Source organism: Notolepis coatsorum, assembly GCF_963971535.1.
Source record: "Notolepis coatsorum genome assembly, chromosome: 12".
Classification (NCBI taxonomy): Eukaryota; Metazoa; Chordata; class Actinopteri; order Aulopiformes; family Paralepididae; genus Notolepis; species Notolepis coatsorum.
Genome location: NC_140176.1, coordinates 28771852 through 28797810, shown reverse-complemented (window position 1 = coordinate 28797810; position 25959 = coordinate 28771852). Strand labels below are relative to the sequence as shown.

The 25959-nt window shown below is 44.1% G+C and overlaps 1 protein-coding gene across 1 annotated transcript in view; it reads left to right on the top strand.

Moving 5' to 3' along the window:
* dnmbp (dynamin binding protein) overlaps positions 1-25959 on the top strand; it is a 163650-nt gene that overhangs the window by 64900 nt on the left and 72791 nt on the right. Inside the window, 3 exon segments of the mRNA XM_084326445.1 lie at positions 13629-13783; positions 17190-17312; positions 22039-24258. Of these exon segments, the coding sequence (XP_084182571.1) occupies positions 13639-13783; positions 17190-17312; positions 22039-24258 (2488 nt within the window). The 5' untranslated portion in view covers positions 13629-13638.

Below are 25959 nucleotides of genomic sequence, written 5' to 3'. Positions count from 1 at the left end.
TACTTATCCTTTGTCTAGCACAGTCTGGAGCGTAACAGAAAGAAGCATTTTGTATAAAAGTATTCTGTACTTCTGTATGACAACTATTAAAGAAACTTAAACTTGTTAATCAATATTCTCCTACTGGGTTGCCTGTTTCTCACCTCAGATGTTTTCAGAAACATGTTGAAGTGTTGAAGGTGAAATAAGAGAAGGTTCATGAAGGAAACTGACCAGTGCAGCGAGAGATCTTCATTGTTACATTATTCACGACATGCAACCAGAAATAACAACCCCTGAAGTGATGAACTGCTGCTAGGTCTGGGTGATTAATCAAGTTTACGTTGTCCTCCCACAATCATGAAAACAAGATAATTGAGATAAATCGATTATTGTGCCACATGCCGTGTTGCTCTCATTTTGACGTGTTGTAAACTCAGCGCACCCTTCACAGCGGTACACTCTGCCCCTCCTCCCCTCAAGACCAAACAGTAGTTTCCGCTCATGTTGAGAGGGAGGAGGAGCCACAGAGCGTTTCTCCAGTTTTCTTTTTTTAATGTTTTTTAAAACGCGACTTTAACTTGTAGAAGACGACAGAAAGGCAGCCTTTGGTAACTTGTAGAAGATGACAGAAAGGCAGCCTTTGGTAACTTGTAGAAGATGACAGAAAGGCAGCCTTTGGTAACTTGTAGAAGATGACAGAAAGGCAGCCTTTGGTAACTTGTAGAAGATGACAGAAGGCAGCTTTGGTCGAGAAGAAATGTCAAATTAATTCAGTCGTCGTCATGTGATGTTCTCAAATTTGTGAGTAATGGTGTTTAATAATCATGATTTAAATATCAATCAAAATAATGGTTATTATTACTTTTGCTATAATCAAGCAGCCCTAGGTGCTACTACTGTATACACCTGTATATTACTACTGTATACACCTGTATACACCTGTATACAGGGAACAAAATAAGTACCAGCCAATGGCTGGTAAAAAATCTGCCTGGCTGGTAGTTTTTAAAATCTACCAGCCAAATGGCTGGTAAGTCAAAAAGTTAAGTTTGTTCCCTGAGAGCAGAGCTACACAGCAGTGCGCCTATTTTGCGAGCCGAAATAAGTCTGTGGTTTTTTCTTCTTCTCACAACGGGTCAAATGCATCTAACATGCATTGCATCGTCGCCATTCCTTTATGCCCACATCGCCCGAAATGAACGTTATGTTAGCGTAAGCTAACAAGCTAATCCTGATCAGCGGCAGAGCCATAGAGAACAGCAGACAGTGTGGACTGGGGAAAGGGAAATGGGGGGGGGGGGGGCACTCTCCCTTTCTTTGTGTGTGTGCGTGCGTTTGGAAAGACGATGAAGTCACTAGTCAGGACTCAGGAGAGGAGTATATCGTAGTAAACTGAGGATTACTGAGGATGCACAGATAATGTTGATATTCAAATATAAAAAGGTTTCGAGGGGAGTGGAAGTTTGAAGACGGACTAGACTACAATATGATGCGGGGGTGGTAAGTTGAAACAGTGTGTGTGTCCCCGACCCCACTTCTATGTTTCAATCAATTATTTGCATTTAAAACTATTAACGCTGACTCATTCCTTCAGTCCACTCAAAATTATGCTAATATTCCTTATGTTGTTTATGATATTAATTGAAAATAGCATATGAGAGTATTATATAGTAATAATAACACATGGCGATATACTAAAAAGCTATTTTAAATTTTTGGCTGGTAAAAAATCTGCCTGGCTGGTAGTTTTTAAAATCTACCAGCCAAATGGCTGGTAAGTCAAAAAGTTAATTTTGTTCCCTGCCTGTATATTACTACTGTATACACCTGTATATTACTTCTGTATACACCTGTATACTACTACTATATACTCCTGTATACTACTTCTAGAAAGGTGCGCTCAGTAGGTGGCAGTCACACATTTCTTCTCTCTCTCACTTTTTAAAACAAAGGGTTTTAAAAGTGTATTTATCTTCTCGTATAGTACCAGAGAGAAGCTGAGGAGAATCAACCAGCAACAAAAGCAAAATTTGTTAAAAAAAAAAAAGTTATTATTATTATTTTTTTTTTTTGGTATCGAAATGGTATCGAAGTATCGATACTTTTCAAGGTATCGTATCGAAGTCGAAATTCCAGTATCGTGACAACACTAACCTGTATATTACTACCTCCTGTATACTACTGTATACACCTGTATATTACTACTGTATACACCTGTATACTACTACTGTATACACCTGTATATTAATACTGTACACCTGTATACTACTACTGTATACACCTGTATATTAATACTGTACACCTGTATACTACTACTGTATACACCTGTATATTACTACTGTATACACCTGTATATTACTACTGTATACACCTGTATATTACTTCTGTATACACCTGTATACTACTACATATTACTACTATATACACCTGTATATTACTACTGTATACACCTGTATATTACTTCTGTATACACCTGTATATTACTTCTGTATACACCTGTATATTACTACTGTACTGTATACACCTGTATATTACTACTGTATACTCCTGTATATTACTTCTGTATACACCTGTATATTACTACTGTACTGTATACACCTGTATATTACTACTGTATACACCTGTATATTACTTCTGTATACACCTGTATATTACTACTGTACTGTATACATCTGTATATTACTACTGTACTGTATACACCTGTATATTACTTATGTATACACCTGTATATTACTTATGTATACACCTGTATACTACTGTATATTACTTCTGTATTCACCTGTATATTACTACTTACAATACAACGTATTGATTGATTATTGTATCAGGGTGTCTACAGGGATCAAGCAAGTTACATGTACGACTTTTTAAGACATTTTAATGCCACAATTTATTAATAATTCTTAAAAAAAATTGGCATTTTTTTTCCTGTATTTTCCACCCATCCCAATTTAGTCGTTATGCCAATTCGCTTCCTGGTCGTTGTGCGCATTGCCCCACTGTGCCTGGGGAGGGTATAGAACTACCACATGCCTCTCTGATACAAGTGGAGTCGCCAGCCGCTTCTTTTCACCTGACAGCGAGGAGTTTCACTGGGGGAACGTAACGCGTGGGAGGTTCATGCTATTTCCCCCAGATCCCCTCCCTGCTGAACAGGCGCCCCAACCGACCAGTAGGAGTCGCAGTTTACAACGACCAGGACACATACCCCACCGGCTTCCCACCCGCTAACACTGCCAATTGTGTTAGTAGGGACGACTGACCGAGCTGGAGGTACCGCTGACAGCTGGATTCGATCCCAGAGTCTCTGCAGTGGTAGGCGAGTGCTTAGTCCACTGCACTACCCAGTTGCCCACAATTTATTTAAAGATCAAGTTTGCAATGAAAATAAACACCAAACATGAAAATATAGCATAGACATCTTCTGAGTAAGTATCTATATTTGTTTCTTATGTTTTGTTTCTTTATTCACACACATACTGTATATATATATATAAAGAAGATAGAATATAATTGTAAAGGGACGTTGAAGGAGAAATGTCTTGACAAGTCGTTCTCCAGGCAGCATGTTGTTTTGTAAGAGACTAAAAGAGAAATGTATAGTATCTTATCAGTAGGGTTTGAACACAAACTAAGATAAGATATTTCTTTATTGATGATGTGGGCGTCAGCAGCATGGAGGAGGGGAGGTACAGGCATGGGCAGGGTAATAGTAGAAAGACTAAATATAGGCAATACAATTTTATCTGAATATAGAAATATGACAAATGTAAACAAAGGTGCAGATGATCTGTGTGCCCTATTGGTTATTATATGTTACAATAAATATAGGCAATGAAGGATTTGAATCTGAATATATATGTCTACTATGAGTAAGAGTAAACCGTATACACAAGGTGCAGTATACACAAGGTACTCTAACTGGCATGATATACATCATCCACAACATCATCCACAACGTATGTAGTACAGTACATAGTAGTCCGTGCAAAGGGACATAGTTTGACATAAGACACACAGGACCATCTATTAACACTAGAGATGGAGAGAAGGATGGAGGAACTAGAAAGGATCAGTGGTGTCCTTAATGTTTTGTTTGTCATGAGACTTTCATGTGACTTTTACTTCACTCCCACATCCATCTTCTTTATTGGTCATTTGTGCATTTGGGTCAGTTCGGGAGAGTGACCAGTTCACACTGGAATCTGACATTGGACACATTTTAAAAATGATGTGAATAGCCAAACAAAGTAAAAAATCGGAGGTGGTCTCACCCTGGTCCACCTGTTTGAGGTGGTCTCACCCTGGTCCACCTGTTTGAGGTGGTCTCACCCTGGTCCACCTGTTTGAGGTGGTCTCACCCTGGTCCACCTGTTTAAGGTGGTCTCACTCTGGTCCACCTGCTTGAGGTGGTCTCACTCTGGTCCACCTGTTTGAGGTGGTCTCACCCTGGTCCACCTGTTTGAGGTGGTCTCACCCTGGTCCACCTGTTTGAGGTGGTCTCACTCTGGTTCACCTGTTTGAGGTGGTCTCACCCTGGTCCACCTGTTTGAGGTGGTCTCCCTGGTCCACCTATTTGAGGTGGACTCACCCTGGTCCACCTGTTTAAGGTGGTCTCACCATGGTACTGTTTGTGCTGGTCTCACCCTGGTTCACCTGTTAATGAGTGTGGTAGGCAGTCTCTACCACAGTTGAGCTTGTTGTGGCCTGCAGGGTGTAGCTTGTTGTGGCCTGCAGGATGTAGCTTGTTGTGGCCTGCAGGATGTAGCTTGTTGTGGCCTGCAGGCTGTGTGGGAGCTTGTTGAGGCCTGCAGGCTGTGTGGGAGCTTGTTGAGGCCTGTAGGCTGTGTAGGAGCTTGTTGAGGCCTGCAGGCTGTGTGGGAGCTTGTTGAGGCCTGCAGGCTGTGTGGGAGCTTGTTGAGGCCTGTAGGCTGTGTAGGAGCTTGTTGAGGCCTGCAGGCTGTGTGGGAGCTTGTTGAGGCCTGCAGGATGTAGCTTGTTGAGGCCTGTAGGCTGTGTAGGAGCTTGTTGAGGCCTGTAGGCTGTGTGGGAGCTTGTTGAGGCCTGTAGGCTGTGTAGGAGCTTGTTGAGGCCTGCAGGATGTAGCTTGTTGTTGCCTGCAGGCTGTATAGGAGCTTGTTGTGGTCTGCAGGCTGTGTGGGAGCTTGTTGTGGTCTGCAGGATGTGTGGGAGGTTGTTGTGGCCTGCAGGATGTAGCTTGTTGTGTCATGCAGGATGTAGCTTGTTGTGGCCTGCAGGATGTAGCTTGTTGTGGCATGCAGGATGTAGCTTGTTGTGGCCTGCAGGATGTAGCTTGTTGTGTCATGCAGGATGTAGCTTGTTGTGGCATGCAGGATGTAGCTTGTTGTGGCCTGCAGGATGTAGCTTGTTGTGTCATGCAGGATGTAGCTTGTTGTGGCATGCAGGATGTAGCTTGTTGTGGCCTGCAGGATGTAGCTTGTTGTGTCATGCAGGATGTAGCTTGTTGTGGCATGCAGGATGTAGCTTGTTGTGGCCTGCAGGATGTAGCTTGTTGTGGCATGCAGGATGTAGCTTGTTGTGGCATGCAGGATGTAGCTTGTTGTGGCCTGCAGGATGTAGCTTGTTGTGGCCTGCAGGATGTAGCTTGTTGTGGCATGCAGGATGTAGCTTGTTGTGGCATGCAGGATGTAGCTTGTTGTGGCATGCAGGATGTAGCTTGTTGTGTCATGCAGGATGTAGCTTGTTGTGGCCTGCAGGATGTAGCTTGTTGTGGCCTGCAGGATGTAGCTTGTTGTGGCCTGCAGGATGTAGCTTGTTGTGGCCTGCAGGATGTAGCTTGTTGTGGCCTGCAGGATGTAGCTTGTTGTGGCATGCAGGATGTAGCTTGTTGTGGCCTGCAGGATGTAGCTTGTTGTGTCATGCAGGATGTAGCTTGTTGTGGCATGCAGGATGTAGCTTGTTGTGGCCTGCAGGATGTAGCTTGTTGTGTCATGCAGGATGTAGCTTGTTTTGGCATGCAGGATGTAGCTTGTTGTGGCCTGCAGGATGTAGCTTGTTGTGTCATGCAGGATGTAGCTTGTTGTGGCATGCAGGATGTAGCTTGTTGTGGCCTGCAGGATGTAGCTTGTTGTGTCATGCAGGATGTAGCTTGTTGTGGCATGCAGGATGTAGCTTGTTGTGGCCTGCAGGATGTAGCTTGTTTTGGCATGCAGGATGTAGCTTGTTGTGGCCTGCAGGATGTAGCTTGTTGTGGCCTGCAGGATGCAGCTTGTTGTGTCATGCAGGATGTAGCTTGTTGTGGCATGCAGGATGTAGCTTGTTGTGGCCTGCAGGATGTAGCTTGTTGTGGCATGCAGGATGTAGCTTGTTGTGGCCTGCAGGATGTAGCTTGTTGTGGCCTGCAGGATGTAGCTTGTTGTGGCCTGCAGGATGTAGCTTGTTGTGGCCTGCAGGATGTAGCTTGTTGTGGCCTGCAGGATGTAGCTTGTTGTGGCCTGCAGGATGTAGCTTGTTGTGGCCTGCAGGATGTAGCTTGTTGTGGCCTGCAGGATGTGTAGACCCACGTGGACGACTGACTGACGGGAGACAGAAATAACAGTAAGAGGCTTGTCTGGCTGAGGATTAGCTGAAGGGCTACGGCTACAGCAGGCCTGGGATTGTCTTCATCAATAGCCTAGACCTCCCTTCTCGTCCCACTAAGCTGTAGGGGTCAGGGGTCATGTAGTGGAGAGTAAACCCAACCCACCTAAATGTTGACCCACCCTTTTCTTTCTTTTTAAAGGAACATGTCAACATTAACACTTTGAGCGCCACGCCGTGTTTTCCTTTTTACCCTGTTGATGCCATGGTCCACGGCCCATGTAACGTTCAGTGATGTCACAGATTACTTGTAAAAGTAATCTGATTACTGATTACTCCTTTAAAAAGTAATCTAGTTACTTTACTGATTACTTGATTATCAGAGTAACTTAGTTACTTTGAAAGTAACTAGGTTACGAAGTCGTCCCCCCTGCTGCTGCCACAACATAAGAATGACAAAACATTTTTGAGTAAAATGTACTCAGTTTGAGTAAAATGTACTAATAGGGCAGGTAGGCCCATCTATAGATCTATAGATTTCACAAAAGATAAATGGTCAATAACACCACATGTAGGCTGATATGTACCCTACCTTTGAGGCCTGCCCTATTCAGATATGGTTCTAATGTTCCTAGTGAAACAGGGGAGAGGGGTGAGTAAACCAGTGATTATATCTCAGTAACAGAATCTTCTCAAACCTCTTGTCAGAAAGTCTGTTCCTTCTAGGCGTGAGCACCAACCCTCCCAGACTAAAAAGCCGTTCCACAGGAGCACTTGATGGGTTGGAGTGTTATACTTCAAGAACATTTTCTTTATGTTTGAAGGTCTATCCAGTATCTGAAGCTCATGCTCTTAAAAAACAGTCTATTAAACGGTACTGCTCCTCCTATGCTATTATTATTATTTATTATTATTGTGTGCTACTGACAACCTACATACTGCAGTATGGTGTTCCATGTTCATGAATAGTGCAATGCAAAAGATGTTTAACTCAAAGGTGGAACATACCTGCACTGCACTATGGCATCTGGAAGGCCTGCAGTCGTGTCCTGCAGGGTGTCCTTCAGAGCGAGGGTCTTCTGCATCAGCACTTGTGTGGGTAGTAAAGTTTAAATCCAGTAAAGAAATCCAGCTTTTTCTGTTTGGCTGGTGCACCTCCGAGTCCTGTAGAAGTCGATGCTTCGGCTTCGGGTTTTTTTCTATCCGTTTGGTCGTGCTGTGATGTGATTCCAGATGCGGTAGACAGTATTTTGTTTCCTCCGCATAGTGAATGTTTTTTTCACCCGGCTTAGCTGACACAAACGTGAATTAGACTAGTGACTGAACTTCCAGTGCAAGCGTTACCAGCGTGAGCGTCTCCCTGCTAGCTCGTTATGTTTTGCAGCCTGATAATAACAATAACAGCCGCGCCCACCAGCATGGTACAACACGTGAGGTTGCGTGCTGTGACGTCACTCCCAATACAAGGAAAACCATAGGAAAACAGCTCCAAACGTATTTTTGACTGTCGAAAACGAAAGAAAATACTGCATTCCGCCTGCATTATGATGAGATAGTAACGAAATAGTAACGCACAGCCACTTGGACAAGTAACTGCAATCAGATTACTGGCTTGTAAAGATTAACGCGTTAGATTACTATTTTCGGGGAAAAGTAATCAGATTACAGTAACGCGTTACTTAGTAACGCGTTAGTGGCATCACTGGTAACGTTAATATCGCCTAATCTATGTTTTAAATTATGCTATGTGTCTAATCTGCCCATCGCTTATCAAAGAATCATTTTCCAGTCAACATTGGCAAAGCAGATTGTGTTTTTATCGCTTCATTTCCTTTTTATAGCATTTTGAAAAGCACTCTGTTTCGAAGAAAAAACAACACATTCCCTGATAATCGCCTTTTACTGGAATATTCCAGAACGTTATCATTTGTCGGTCTATTTATGAATTGTTTTCAAATAAACGCTAGATGGTCGATAGTATATGTGTGCGCACGCACGCATGCTAATCAGATGGTATCCAAATGGTATATTCCAATTCCTGATCACCATTAGAAAAAATCGATAAGTATATTGATCCAACGTGTGTACAGTATAACCCATGCTCGCCGCGGCTCAGAGGCTCCAGAATGAACTCCGGTAACTCCGGCTGCATCAGTGGACTGGAAAATGTGGACTGGAATATTTTTTTTCCACCCCATCCATTTTCATTGAGTCCATTCCAAAAGGGTGATTTACCATCTGGGAGACGATAGGGGGCGCTTTTTTCACATCTGATCGCCGGCGGCCCCTGGATATCCAACGGTAGGCTCGGGTGATGCAATATGATTTCAGATCACTAATAAAAAAAATTTAAATAAAATCAGAGAAAAGCCGCGACGTGGCTTTCAACGTCACAATCGTAAACCCGAGATTAGCCGTGAGTGGCGCTCAAAGTGTTAAGGGAAATGCACTTACCGTCTTCTCCAGAGTTAGACAAGAAGATGATAACAATTTCCTCTCTGTGCGTTCAGTAGAAAGCTATCCTGCAAGCTATCCTAGCCTAGCACAAATGAATGGAAGCGGCAGGGCTCGAGACTAACGATGTCCCGTCGTCCCGGGGACGATCAAATATTGATTTGGGACGAACCGAAATCTTTGCTGGGACGCATCCGGGACGGAGAGGATTTTTTTTTCACAGGAAATGTCAATTGGCCGACTGTCAGTGCGCGCATATATTGCTGTCAAATGGTGAATGTCTCGTGCTGACTAAGTTCACTGAAGTCTAAACGTAGCGTGATTTGCCAAATCCAATGACTATCTCCGCCTCCCAACGCAGCAATACGCTCATCCAGCATCAAGTTCCTACCCTGTTCCTACCCACCTCTCCTCCGGTACAGTACGCGCTGTGCACCGTACGATTGCAACGGTGCGGAACCTTTTTTTGCGGAACTTAAATCCCCACGTAATTTATCAACAACACTGCGGTCTGCTGTGAGCATTATAAAACAAACGTGTGTTTAACCGACCGTGAATTAAAGTGTCAATGCTGTTTGTCATTTTAACAGCAGATACTTTCTTAAATGCCATCCTCCCGACAGAGCAGTGTGACGGGGAGCTCTGATGGGTTCGATTGCTGGTGTTAGCATTAGCTGAAGAGCTAGTTTTAGCTTAACGTTACCTTGGCTAAAGTTGGGACTATTCATAATCCAGCAATAATGGCTGCAGACCTGCAAGCAAAGTACAGCAAGTTGGCAAAGGAGTATTCCAACGTAAATCACATTTTCACCAGTAAAGTTAGTCTTTCCATCTGCAGCTACATGCTAGCTAACCTAGCTCATGTTAGCGTCGTCACTGAACCACCTCGCGTACACAATTAATGACATGTTGCGGACAGCCATATCGGTGACAATGTTTAGCTTTTAGTGCCAAATGATAAGAGTCTGAGGCGGAGTCTCAAAAGAGAATGTTGAATATTTATTGTGCAAAAATCACAACAGATCCTCTCCAACGGAGCCTTGTAGCTGAGTAGGGTATATCTGCAGAGCCACTTGGTAACGAGTGCAACACCGTGTAATGTCCGTGTGGATCGTTGGAGTAGGGTATATCTGCAGTGCTGCAGCCCCATACTCAGTGTATAGATTTGTATTAGTATCATAATCAATCACCTGTTGTTGAATAAATACCATTACTTTCTAGTTATTACTAAAAAACAGTATATATAAAACAGTAGCTGTACCGGAAAAATACCGAACAGTGACTTCAAAACCGAGGTACGTACCGAACCGTGGATTTTGTGTACCGTTACACAGTTTCATTACTAGTCAAGTGTCATTACTTTAGTTATCAAAGGTGGAATCTCTGGACGCAATGACATTATGTAGTTTAAAGCTAAACTTGATTTGATCTTTATTTATCTCTAAAATTTTCAACCATAAACACACATTTGTAATAACAAAAAAAAATAAAATGAAATAAAATACATTTAAATATATTTTCCTATGGAAGGAATAATCAACATGGCTCCAATTGGTTGACTATAACAGCACCGTGACCAAATATCCCTATACTAGCACCTTGTTAAACACTTTTTTTTATATTTATTTTTAATCATAATTATTCTTGTGAAATCTTTCCACCATGGGAGCCTTTTGACTAAATCAATTTATTCTCCCCTTCTCTGAAAGGTGTTTCTTATGGCAATAACAACTATAGACAACAAAACCAAAGTAAAGAAACTACATTTGATTTTTGGGACGGTTACATTCACTTTGGGACGGTTAAAATTGTATTTCGGGACGGTTCTGGGACGGTGGTGAAAAAAGTTAGTCTGGAGCCCTGGGAAGCGGACAAGCAGACCAGCTAGCCTAGCTGTTGGCCAAAACACCTCTCCCCGAGTTTTAAGCTACTGTAGGCTACTGGTCCGTATCCGCTTCCATTGATTGTGCTAGCTAGGCTAAGCTACCGGATAGCTTTCTACTATCTTCTTGTCTGACTCTGGAAAAGACGGTGAGTGCATTTCACATATTGTTGCCGTGTTCATTTAAGCTGATATAGATCTTTATAGTATAGATTATAGTCATATTAGTGATGAAAATAGGGTATTTTTTTGTAAATTAAATTAAATACTGTTAGAACCCAGAGTTGATCATTTGTTCAGTTCCTTCCCCTGGATGTCATTCTGACGCTGAGCCTCGTTTGACCTGAGCTGACTGAGTCTGATGCCGTCAAACAGCGCCCTCTAGGCAAAAGAGCCCCACTTAGTATTACAGTTTGTTTACAAGTCGCCGAGGAGACGGTGGGACCGGCTGATGACATCACTGTCATCTGGATACTGATACAAGTCCTCCGTTTGGGGTTAGAAAACCGCAGACTGGATAGTTATTAGCATTAGATTAGATTAAAATGTATTGTCATCATGCAGCACAAGTACAGTATGTTAGATTACAGTGGTGACAGCTTCCTCGTTGATCGATATCAGCCTTCTTCGCTTCTCCCAGCCATGTCTGCGTTGTGTCATTAATTGTTGATGACGCAATCATTTGGTCGGATTCAGTCCTCCCACGCACTGGCTGTCACACTGTTTAACCCTGTTAATGCACCCGGACGGAAGAATGTACTGGAAACGTGGTCTCTATCATTACAGGATGTTTATTTCCATACACATAGCATCTCGTACAAAATGAGAGTCTTTGGCGGTATAAGAAACTAGATTAATAGATTCTATCTCTGTCTTTGGTGGTCCTGCGGCCTGTCTGTTAGCCGAAGCCTGTTCTGTTAGCCTAAGCTATCTCTCCTAGGTTCACACTTGCGGCCTGTCCTCGTGACGGCCTCTCCTCGTGGCTTTCCTCATCTGCCTCAAACCGGAAGAACTCGCAGCTATAGTCTATGGCCTAGCAACGGCTGTTAGCCCCTAGCAACGCTGCCCTATCTCTTACTAAATGTTGACGTTCCCCCCCCTAGCTACTACTTCCCTCCTGGCTCTCTGACCTCTGTCTCACATCTCTCCCTCTAGCCACCACTCTTTGCTGCACAGGCCCTGCTGCTACGGAGACATGTTTGTCTCTAAAGTCTAATACACACACAGGGTCCGTTAAACTAATATCTATATAGATATTTACTTTACATACATGTTGTTATAACCATATGAAAACCAGTGATATCTTTCAACTACAACGAAAAGAAGTTTGGCATCCAACCAGAGTGCAAATGTAACAGTAAAGTGCAATAGTAATATGTACAGGTGATTAAACTAGATATAAAATATATAAATGAGTAGTAGTGCTAATCAGATGTATGTACAGAGTTGTAGTAATAATAATAATATAGAGTATCTACAGAGATATGTAAAAAGGATTATATGCAGGTATGTACAGACAGATGTGGATAAATATATATACGGTAAGAATAAATATATATATATATGGTATATACAGCATTATTGTAGAGGCTATCATGCAGCGTTATATGGGTTATATGCAGGTGTATACCGGTAAGTAGGTATGCAGAAGGATGTAAATTAACTGTGGTTTGCATTAGCTAATGGCGTGGCTAGGGTTTCAGCATGTGGTCGACACGCTGTGGTGTTGTGGTGTCACACCTCACCACGTTGATCTGTGAGCAATGACACTATATACCCTACCACACGCACATGCACACGCACACACACACACAAAGCTGTGGCTCTCTTGTGTCGTTTGTGGTCAGCTGTTGTCTCTCCACCTCAGAGAACCATGGCCAGGGTAACCTGACCCCCATCTCCCTGGAGACAGTAGCTCTGAGCTGGGCTAGCGTCCCTCCTCCTCCCCCTCCTTCTCTGGGCGTCAACATCACGCCAGACAGAGGCCCCATTGACTCAGACAAACTCTGGTCATCTTCTCATTTCCCCGGCTCTTTCATTCCATCCATCCATCCATCCATCCATCCATCCATCCATCCATCCATCCATCCATCCATCCATCCATCCATCCATCCATCCATCCATCCATCCATCCATCCATCCACACCTGTCTCGAAGTGAATTCAGAATGGCTTTAGTGAAATAATACCTTAGTAGTAATATGGTACTATGAATACTTAGTAGTCTGGTAATATGAATATTTAGTAGTCTGTTACTATGAATACTTGGTAGTCTGGTAGTGGTACTATGAATATGGTAAATGGTAAATGGCTGCTTTTTTATATAGTGCTTTTATCCAAAGCACTTTACAATTTGTTACTCAGATTTTACACATTGACTCACACATTCACACACCGACGGCGGAGGCAACCATGCAAGGTGCCAACCTGCTCATCGGGAGCAATTAGGGGTTAAGTGTCTTGTTCAAGGACACATCGACGCGTTGCCCGGGAGGAGTGGGAATCGAACTGGGAACCTCCGGATTGCCAGACGACTGCTCTACCTCCCGAGCCACTGTCGCCCCATACTTGGTAGTCTGTTAAAAGAAATAGTCCTCCATTCAAGGAAAAGTATTAATGTACGTGTTATTAAATATATCCCTCTCTCTCCTCCCCTCTCTCCTCTCTCTCTCTCTCTCTCCCCCCTCTTTCTCTCTCCTCTCACTCCCCTCCCTCCTTCCCCCTCTCTCTCTCCCCCTCTCTCTCTCTAGGGGATGAGTGATGGAGGCAGGCTCTGTGGTGCGTGCTGTGTTTGAGTTCCTCCCCAGCGTCTCTGAGGAGCTGCCACTCTTCACCGGCGATGTCATCGAGGTGCTCAGCGTGGTGGATGACTTCTGGTTGCTGGGCAACAAGGACGGAGTAACAGGTGAGAGGTCACACTGAAACAGGAATACATAGTATTACCTGAGAGGTAACACACTGCCCCTCCATGGCTGCCTCCATCATCAGCTCTGGAACGACATGTACTTTTTACATGTGTAAAATGCGTTTGAACCTTCTGTAGTGTGGTAGTAAAAAGGTTAACAGTGAAAGTAGAGTAGGCTTATTTGATTGAGCAGCAGCTTTGCAATGTTTAGGGTCTCTTACGAAAATATTGACATTTTAAACTGGGGCTACTAGAATGGAGAAAAGGCAGAGTATATGAGAAAGACCTAATGGCTCTGACAGCTCTAAACATCAAACCGTAATCAAAGAGGCCTATTAAGATGTTGGATCCTAATATGATTGATGTGATATGTGATTTAATGCTCTATGGTCTTAGTATAGAATAGAAATACTTTTATTATCCAGAGGGAATTTTGACACTGCAAATCGCTCAACATTAAACATTTAGACAGAACAGGTCACGAATAAGAATAACAAAACAAACTAGACAATTCCGCGCTGGGGAAATTGTGAAAGTGTGGGTGACGCCTGTGCACCGCCGGCCAACGGGGGAGAGGGTCTCTCGCGAGTCTCTATGACAAACGGTTCAAAGGATACAAAAAGGGGGCGCGGCCTAAGGATCGGGGGAGTGGTCAACATAGACCATTTGAAGATGACTACAGATGTGATTTTATTAACTATAACACAAACTCCCTTTCGTGTTGTATTATTTAATACTCACCCTTTCTCATGGCACCATGTGTCCAAGAAGTGGCAGATCAAACTAAATGATCTATTACACACTATTACACTATTACACACTATTACACACTATTACACTATTACACTATTACACACTATTACACTATTACACACTATTACACACTATTACACACGATTACACTATTACACTATTACACACTATTACACTATTACACACTATTACACTATTACACACTATTACACTATTACACTATTACACACTATTACACTATTACACACTATTACACACTATTACACTATTACATACTATTACACTATTACACACTATTACACTATTACACTATTACACACTATTACACTATTACACTATTTTACACTATTACACTATTACACACTATTACACACTATTACACACTATTACACACTATTACACTATTACACACTATTACACTATTACACACTATTACACTATTACACTATTACACACTATTACACACTATTACACTATTACACTATTACACACTATTACACACTATTACACTATTACACTATTACACACCATTACACTATTACACTATTACACAATATTACACTATTACACACTATTACACTATTACACTATTACACACTATTACACTATTACACTATTACACCATTACACACTATTACACTATTACACTATTACACACTATTACACTATTACACACTATTACACTATTACACACTATTACACACTATTACACTATTACACACTATTACACTATTACACTATTACACACTTACACTATTACACACTATTACACTATTACACTATTACACACTATTACACACTATTACACTATTACACACTATTACACTATTACACACTATTACACTATTACACACTATTACACACTATTACACTATTACACACTATTACACACTATTACACTATTACACACTATTACACTATTACACTATTACACACTATTACACTATTACACTATTACACACCATTACACTATTACACTATTACACAATATTACACTATTACACACTATTACACTATTACACACTATTACACACTATTACACACTATTACACACTATTACACTATTACACTATTACACTATTACACACTATTACACTATTACACACTATTACACACTATTACACACTATTACACACTATTACACTATTACACACTATTACACACTATTACACACTATTACACTATTACACACTATTACACACTATTACACACTATTACACACTATTACATCAGCCATGAGCACAATGACTTGCATATTCTGAATTTTCTTTACATGACTGCATTGTCACGTTGATTAAAAGAAAACTATAAGAGATGAAGCGTTGTGACTCGCACAAGAGCACTACAACGAGTAGGCGAAGGGTTGTGTGCGATAATTGTGGCATTCGTGCGATATTGTGGCACTCCTTCGGCGATCGGAACAGAAGGCTAAAAAATAGTGTGAAAAATGTGATTTCTAGAGTGCGATTGCATGGCGGTCAATGGGGAGGAGAACCTTCAAACAAATGGTTGTCAGTTGAGATAGAAATGTCCAATTCCATTTATTTTTCTTTTGTGAGCGGGCTGACAGCCGTGTCATCGTTTTGATGTGTTTGTTTTATTTCTACGTCCAAAATTGAGATCACACTCGCAATTCACCCAAGGTAGGGGGAAAAAGATTATTTCAGCTGCTACACTCTAAATTGCAATGCATTCCCAATGGGACCGTAATTTTACCGTTTAAAGTCGATTCGTAGCCAGACGGTGCGGTGAAACTTTACGAGTTCGGAGACCGCTGTTGCCATAGGCAAGCCGCTCGTTTTGATACCTTTCACGTGTATGGGGCGCGAACGCTTACGTGTTGCAAAGTGTTTGCAAAATCGGTGGATCTCGCACTCTAAATTGCAATGCATTTCTGAAATTTTACCGTTTAAAGTCGATTCGTAGCCAGACGGTGCGGTGAAACTTTACGAGTTCGGAGACCGCTGTTGCCATAGGCAAGCCGCTCGTTTTGATACCTTTCACGTGTATGGGGCGCGAACGCTTACGTGTTGCAAAGTGTTTGCAAAATCGGTGGAATAAAGAAGAATAAATAAAAAGAGTATAGATATCTATAGTGTGGGTGGCAACCTGGCTTCGCCAGGTCACCCACACTAATCAAATTGCCTAAGATAAGGGGCGGCTGGGTGGCTCAGCGGACATTGCGCTTGTCACCAACGCGAGAGACACCGGGTTCGACTCCGGCTGTCGGCGTTGCCTCCGGCTTGGGCCAGCCGTCATACTAACTCAATTGGCAGAGTTAGCGGGTGGAAGTCGATGGGTGGTAATCTGGACATTGTGGACAGCGACTCCCACAGGTCGGTTGGGGACGCCTGCACAGCAGAGACAGCACAATTGGCACAATGGAATTGGGATGGGAGAAAAATAGAAAAAGAGGAGAAAAAGTGGATCAAAAAAATTAAACAAATTGCCCAAGATAAGAGTAGAATAAAAATGGAATAAAATATACAGTAAATAAATACAGTAAAAATATACTGAGGTCTACAGTAGGTGTAGTATGCCTTACCTTGACTTTTTTGTGGTATATTTTATGCTTTTTTTATACTTATTTTACTCTCTCTCTCTCTCTCTCTCTCTCTCTCTCTCTCTCCCCCCCCCCCCCCCCCCCCCCCAGGTCAGTTTCCCACTTCGTTTGTGGAGTTAGTCACCATCCCCAGCACCAAAGCAGAAGATGGCCTCTATGTGTGTATCAGCGACTTCAGCTCTGCAGAGCCAGGAGACCTCTCCCTGAAGAGAGGTACTGCACATGGACACACACACGCACACTTCGTTAGAAATAATTCCTCTCGGCTGGAATAAAAAATAAACAAATCCTCTTCCGATCCTCATTGATGGCAACAACATCAGGGCTTTGTTTGTCAGTCTGACATGTTATTTAAGGTTAGTCTTTGTTTGTCAGTCTGAAATGTTATTTAGGGTTAGTCTTCGTTTGTCAGTCTGAAATTTTATTTAGGATAAGGGTTAGTCTTCGTCAGTCTGAAATGTTATTTAGGCTTAGTCTTGGTATGAACAACTTAACAAACATCTTCCACAAATTAAAATAATGTTATATACAATTGTTGAAAATATACATGTCTGTTCAGACTCACTCACTCACTCACTCACTCACTCACTCACTCACTCACTCACTCACTCACTCACTCACTCACTCACTCACTCACTCACTCACTCACTCACTCAAAGTGTATTCTATGTAAGCTGGTGCTAACTGTTAATGGGTCCTATTTTCCCTCCCATCCTAACGCTACTTGTCTGAAGGAGCTAAATGACCATGAACTCAGGTAAAGTCTGGTCCTCTGGTGTAGTGACTGATGTGTGTGGGGCGGTTGTATCAAAAGACAAACATCCAAAGAAGGATGTTCTTAGTTCATTAAAGGGGACCTATTTTACTATTTCTTTCACTATTTGGCCACTTTTACACAATTCCTGTGAGTCTATGGAACACCTCTGTAAGGTTTTTTTCCCAAAAAAAATCATTGTTTTGTATTTCTAATCAAGTACTCAAAAACAGCATTTTTCTACCTCAAGATCTTAAGCCGTTTTGAGGCTGGGCTCCAACCACTGTGTGGCCTCAGCCTGGTGCCAACTGCCACATCAACTGCCACATTATTATGCAGCTGAGAAATCTCTGACATCACAGATATGCACATTTTCAGATGATTCAGTTCAGTGAGGGTAAGAATAAAAAAATAATATATATATATATATATTTTTTTTTAATACAATACAGCATTATTATACATGCTATCATACATAGTTATATGGGTTATATGCAGGTGTATAAGTAGGTATATAGAAGGATAATATTTCAGATATATTCAGCACTGTATGCTATCATACATATTATTATATTTTAGACTTGAAATATGAATCTAACTAGCACTGTCCATCTACAAGCCACTCATTGACACATCTCTAAAACAACAACAACAACAACAACAACAACAGTGAATGGCTTTCATCCACATATTATTTAAGAAATCTATATTTTAAGCTTTCTACATTTTCCAGACATCAGAAAAATATCTATTTTGTTGAGTTTTTTTACCTCCTTCCTTTGAAGGTCCATAAAGCTGTCAAGAGTTGGTTTTGACAACATAGCTGTGAAGGTTGTAGTCCCAATACCCACCACTAGATGTCATCAGAAGCCACAGTGTTGTGTTGTGTTGTGTGAAAGCTCATAATAGCTTGTGATTTATCAGGCATTTTGAGTTCAGTAGCTTAGAGACTCAGAGACTTTGAAGTTAAATTCCAGTCTAGAGAACAAAACAAAAAACAAAACAACATAAAAATACCCTAATGCTGAACACATAATTCCCAACTGCAGATATTTATGTGGCATTATGGAATTATTATATATATATACTATAATTATGTTTTCTAGTAGTAGTAGTAGTAGTAGTAGTAGTAGTAGTAGTAGTAGTAGTAGTAGTATTGTACTAACTGTAGTAGTAGTAGTAGTAGTAGTAGTAGTAGTAGTAGTAGTAGTAGTAGTAGTAGTAGTAGTAGTAGTAGTAGTAGTAGTAATAATAGTAGTAGTAATAGCAGTAATAGTAACAGTATTAGTAGTAATAGTAGTAGTAGTAGTAGTAGTAGTAGTAGTAGTAGTAGTAGTAGTAGTAGTAATAATAGTAGTAGTGGTAGTAATAGTAGTGGTAGTAGTAGTAATAATAGTAATATAAAATATAATTTACACAGTTTAAATACAATTGTTAATATTCCTAGTATATTTGTCCTAGTAGGTAGTATATTTTTCCTAGTAGGTAATACTACATAGTTTCCTGTATGAATGTACTACATATCCAGTTTGCTCTCAGACACAATGGGGAGGCGGAGCCACAGGTTCTGAGGAATGTGACCTTCTGACCTGGGGAGCCCCAGACCAGTCAAACATTCCACTAATCCACTGGATCCACTGGAGACGAGAGCTGGAAAAGCTGATCCCGGTGCAGTTGTTAGGAGGGAGGTGTATTTAGAGAGAGGGAGACAGAGAGGGACAGGGACAGAGAGAGAGAGATGTTGGGTTATGGGTATGATGATGTATAGAGATTCCATGGTGACTTGAACCATTTATGCAGGGGGGGGGGGGGGGGGGGGGATATTTATCCAGGTGTGAACGTGCTCTGAGAGTAGCTTTTATCAAATCGGATAAATAATTTGAAATCCACCTATTTTGAGGCTTTTAAAAGACTCTTTCCAGAAAGTCATATTTCTTTCTTGCATGACATCAGTATCAGGACTACTGACATGGTGTTCTCTATCATCCTATGTGATATGTTCTCTATCATCCTATGTGATATGTTCTCTATCATCCTATGTGATATGTTCTCTATCATCCTAGGTGATATGTTCTCTATCATCCTATGTGATATGTTCTCTATCATCCTAGGTGATGTGTTCTCTATCATCCTAGGTGATGTGTTCTCTATCATCCTAGGTGATATGTTCTCTATCATCCTAGGTGATGTGTTCTCTATCATCCTAGGTGATGTGTTCTCTATCATCCTAGGTGATATGTTTTCTATCATCCTATGTGATGTGTTCTCTATCATCCTAGGTGATGTGTTCTCTATCATCCTAGGTGATGTGTTCTCTATCATCCTATGTGATGTGTTCTCTATCATCCTAGGTGATGTGTTCTCTATCATCCTATGTGATGTGTTCTCTATCATTCTAGGTGATGTGTTCTCTATCATCCTATGTGATGTGTTCTCTATCATCCTAGGTGATATGTTCTCTATCCTCCTAGGTGATGTGTTCTCTATCATCCTATGTGATGTGTTCTCTATCATCCTAGGTGATGTGTTCTTTATCATCCTAGGTGATATGTTCTCTATCATTCTAGGTGATATGTTCGCTATCCTCCTAGGTGATATGTTCTCTATCATCCCAAGTGATGTGTTCTCTATCCTCCTAAGTCAGGGGTTGGCAACCTGCAGCTCCCTGGCCCAAAAAAATATATATATATTTTTTTCTTTTTTTTTGTTCTCTTTGGAGATCGATTTCATACTGTGACACTGAAATTAAAAAATATTTCATCAACTAACATATTTAGTCAACAAAAATATTTAATCAACTAAAATATACAGTACGTCACACCCCGTGCCTCTCCCTGCCGTCTGCAAGTGGCTTTTTTTTTTTTATCCACTTTTTCTCCCATTTTCTATTTTTCTCCCATCCCAATTTCGTATCATCCAATTCAACCCTCCCCTGTCTCGAACGCTGTTTCATGCCTCCCACAAGCCGTCTGCAATGTGGACTAAGTCATGCATAGCACGAGTCCCCTCCGATACTCGAGGTAACAGCAGTCGCATCTTTTCACCTGCGCGGCGCGATCTTTCAGCGTCAGGGGTCTGCGCTTTGGAGGGGCGCCGCCCCCGTCGCTTCCTGATTCTACTGCGCAGGCGCACCAATCGACCTGTAGGAGTCGCTGTCCACAACGCCCGATCCCCACCCATCAGTTTCCCACCCCCTAATACTGCCAATGTGTATTAGTACGGACGACCAGCTAAACTGAAAGCAATGTGGAGCGCTGGGCTCGAACAGGCGAACCCAGCGTCTCCAGTATTCGTGGTGAGCGCCTTGCCCACTGCACCACGTAGCCGCGCCCCACAAGTGGCTAATCTTGAGTTTCCGACCCCCCAGTAAGCTAACCATGGATAAATCCAGAAAAAGGAAAGTCTGAGGAAAATAGAGGGTTTAATTCAGCGTGGACAGATTCATTTTCTTTCACGACTAACGATGCAGGCTTACCTGTATGCCTGATATGTGGTGTGAAATTTGCAAACAACGAAAAATTTACTTTTTATTTTATAGATTTTCCACACATAAGGGAAGGACTCAAATAGAGCTGCATAGTTCAGGGTTTTATTTCAAAGTCGGTCTACAGACACCAGTGTTTTGTCTCCTCTTCTGTGTTTTATTTAAAAATAGGTCTACACATGCCAGTCTTTTTTCTCCTCTTCATAAGAGTTTGAGGTTTTCCTTTGTTATAACAGGTAAAAACAGTAATAAAAAGTCAACATTTTTCTTTTTGTTGCTTTATAATTCCATTAATGCAACAAAGTATAAAGTATAATAAATCGCAAATTACTTTGGGTATGCAATTGTCAGGCGTTTTATGCTAAATGTGGGGTATGCTTGGGGATATATAAAACGTTATACACTGTTATCTTCATTTTAAGGGTAAATAGGTTGTGCGGCTCCTTGAGCATTTTATTTTGTGGTAGGGGGGAAAAGTGGCTCTTTTGATAGTAAAGGTTGCTGACCCCTGTCCTAGGTGATGTGTTCTCTATCTAGGTGATGTGGTAGCATGGCATCAGTTTAAGGAGTAGTGACGTGGTCTTCTCTCCTACTGTAGGTGATGTGGTAGCATGGCATCAGTAGTGACGTGGTCTTCTCTCCTACTGTAGGTGATGTGGTATCATGGCATCAGTAGTGACGTGGTCTTCTCTCTCCTCCAGGTGATGTGGTAGCTGAGGAGCCCTCAGACCCCGGTGCGGTCTGGCTGCGTGGATGGAACGCCTGGGGCGCCCGCGGCCTCTTCCCCTCCTCCTGCGTGAAGGAGCTCCACCTCTCCGGCCGGTCTCGGCAGCTGGTGCTGCGCTCGGCGCGGGCGCAGGCTTCTGAGCTGCCGCCCCATGCGCTGGGCCAGGCCCGCGCCCTCATGGGCCTCCATGCGCAGCTCCGCGAGGAGCTGGACTTCCGCGAGGGGGACCTCATCGTCATCACGGGCCTGCCGGAGCCGGGCTGGTTCCAGGGCGAGCTGGAGGGACGGCGAGGCACGTTCCCCGAGGGCTTCGTGGAGCTCCTGGGGCCCCTCCGCTCTCCACACGACCACGGCCCCAACAGCTACCGGGGTTTTAACTACGACGCGCGACCGCTGGGCTACAAGGAGGACCCTTACGACACTGGAGAAGGCATCGAGGAGGAAGCGGTAGAGGACGGGGAGGTGTTTAGGACAGAGGAGGAGGTCCCGGTCGAAGAGGAGTTGGAGGAGGAGGAAGAGGAGGAGGAGGGAGGGGTGTATGGAGTTGCGCTGTACGAGTTCCGGGCCATGGAGCCGGGCGAGCTGGACTTTGATGTGGGCGACCACATCCGCGTGCTGAGCACCCTGGACGATGGCTGGCTGGAAGGAGCGCTGAGAGGACGACGCGGCATCTTCCCTCATCGCTTCATCCGAATGGATGACGACGGGCAGAAAATAGCAGAGGAAATGGATTTTGCAGCGGGCGAGAAGGAGGAGAGCAGCACGTCAGAATACAGCTTGGATCGGCTGGAGCGTAGCGGGCCGGAGGACTCCAGGACGCACGAGGACCACACCGTGTGGGACCTGGACTACTTTGAGAGGACCGAGCGGGGCAGGTGGCGAGGGGACACGGTTAGCGAGAGGCCCCAGCGCGGTCCTCATCCTCGCAGACCCGCCGCCCCAACCCACCGAGGGCCCCGGAGAGTCGGGTCCACCCCTCCAGCGAGGCCCAGGCTGCCCCCGCGGCCTAGCCTGCCCGCGCTTAGCCACAGGCACCACGACAGCCCCGCCTCCACCGCCGCTAACAGTAGCAGGTCTAGCTATGCTAACACCAGACCACCGCCCCCGCTACCCAATCCCATCCACAGCCTCACCCTCCCCCTGCACGGCTGGTCGAAGGAGAACAGACATTTCCAGAGACCGCCGGCCGACAGCGGCACCGCCGCTAACGGAAAAGGCACCAGTCTCGGCAAAGCCTTGATCAGCCTGGTGGAGAGCCACCGGCAGAAGAAGCTCACTCGCCACGCGAGCGCCAGCGACGCTGATATGATGACGGACGGTGGCGGCGAGAGAGCGGCTCATTCCCAGCCGAGAGTCAGGGGTTCTAACGGCCTGCTGCCCACCTCCCTCACCCTGGACGCCCTGGTCAACTCAGCGGGGGCCCTGGAGGCCAAGCTCTCCCAGCAGCTCTTTGAGTTCGAGAGGAGCCTGACGCACGGCGGCGCTGATGACGTCGGCGTTCCGACGAGGGACGACTCCACCGGGGATGACTCCACCGGGGAGGACTCTCGCATCTCGCGCCACTTCTCCATTGTGGACTACAGCAGCGAGAGCGACATTATCCGAGGCTCCTCCCACTCCCCCCTGTCCCACCTCCTGCAGTCCCTGCCCTCCAACTCCGCCCCGTCCTCGCTGGAGCGACGCAAGTCCCTGCGCCCTCCTCCCCCCCGTCCCAGGATCCTCCGTCCCCCCGCCCCGTACAAACCGGCCCGCCGTGCCCCTCGACCGCCGCCGCCGCCCTGCCCGAGACAGAGCGCCGCCCCTCCCTCCGCCAACCCCGTCTTCTACAGCGCGGAGGAGGCGGACGCGGGGGAACCCGCCCAGGCGGCAGGAGAGGACGGGGAGCTCGGCGACCTCGCGGCGCTCCAGGAGGAGGAGATCCGGCTGCAGCTGGAGGCGGAGAGGGAGATGGAGATGGAGCTGGAGGAGGAGGAGGAGGCGGAGGAGGAGCGGCGGCGCGAGGAGGAGTACAAACTGTCGCTGCGCCTGCAGGAGGTGGAGCACGACATGGAGGCGTACGCGCACACGGCCGAGGAGCTCCGCGCCATGCTGGAGGAGGAGGAGGACGAGACGGCGCGCCTGCAGGCCCTGGAGAACCTGGAGTTCTGCTCCTACACACTGGAGACGCTGGCGCTGGAGCAGCAGCACCTCCAAGGTAAGACGTGAAGACAGCCCTCATCTACCATGTTGATTTAGCTTAGTGATGGAAGACGTGAAGTCCAACCTCATCTACCATGTTGATTTAGCTTAGTGATGGAAGACGTGAAGTCCAACCTCATCTACCATGTTGATTTAGCTTAGTGATGGAAGACGTGAAGTCCAACCTCATCTACCATGTTGATTTAGCTTAGTGATGGAAGACGTGAAGACCAACCTCATCTACCGCACTGATCATCCGTCTTTCCATTGTTCGTAAGCTGATCATGGATACAAACCGAGGCTCACACTAGAGCTCAAAGCATCATGCTCTGTGCTTCATCTAGCAGCTTGACACACAACACTAGAGCTCAAAGCATCATGCTCTGTGCTTCATCTAGCAGCTTGACACACAACACTAGAGCTCAAAGCATCATGCTCTGTGCTTCATCTAGCAGCTTGACACACAACACTAGAGCTCAAAGCATCACGCTCTATGCTTCATTTAGCTGCTTGACACACGACACTAGAGCTCAAAGCATCGCGCTCTGTGCTTCATTTAGCTGCTTGACACACAACACTAGAGCTCAAAGCATCACGCTCTATGCTTGATTTAGCTGCTTGACACACAACACTAGAGCTCAAAGCATCACGCTCTATGTTTTATTTAGCTGCTTGACACACAACACTAGAGCTCAAAGCATCATGCTCTGTGCTTCATTTAGCTGCTTTGACACAACACTAGAGCTCAAAGCATCACGCTCTGTGCTTCATTTAGCTGCTTGACACACAACACTAGAGCTCAAAGCATCATGCTCTATGTTTTATTTAGCTGCTTGACACACGACACTAGAGCTCAAAGCATCACGCTCTATATTTCATTTAGCTGCTTGACACAACACTAGAGCTCAAAGCATCACGCTCTATGCTTCATCTAGCAGCTTGACACACAACACTAGAGCTCAAAGCATCATGCTCTGTGCTTCATTTAGCTGCCTGACACACAACACTAGAGCTCAAAGCATCATGCTCTATGCTTCATTTAGCTGTTTGACACACAACACTAGAGCTCAAAGCATCATGCTCTATGTTTCATTTAGCTGTTTGACACACAACACTAGAGCTCAAAGCATCATGCTCTATGTTTCATTTAGCTGTTTGACACACAACACTAGAGCTCAAAGCATCATGCTCTGTTTCATCTAGCAGCTTGACACACAACACTAGAGCTCAAAGCATCATGCTCTGTTTCATTTAGCAGCTTGACACACAACACTAGAGCTCAAAGCATCATGCTCTGTGCTTCATTTAGCTGCTTGACACACAACACTAGAGCTCAAAGCATCATGCTCTATGTTTCATTTAGCAGCTTGACACAACACTAGAGCTCAAAGCATCACGCTCTATGTTTCATTTAGCTGCTTGACACACAAGGCCCAGTTACATGTTTGTTAAGCTGTGTTCTGTGGTCAGGTGATAAGAGGCAGGCCAACCCGATCCCAGGTCTGAGCCAGAACACACTAGTCGTACTGATTTAGTTGCCAGCCTAAGACATCAGCCGGCTGCACTAGATGGTGGAGGAGAAGAATGAGAAGTGATTCTTCAGGTTTATCACAACATGTCAGTCGTCATAAATCTCTGTTCTACACTGATCTACACTCATCTATTGTGCGGCTAACGACCTCCATCCTCCCTGTTGTAACACACACACACACACACA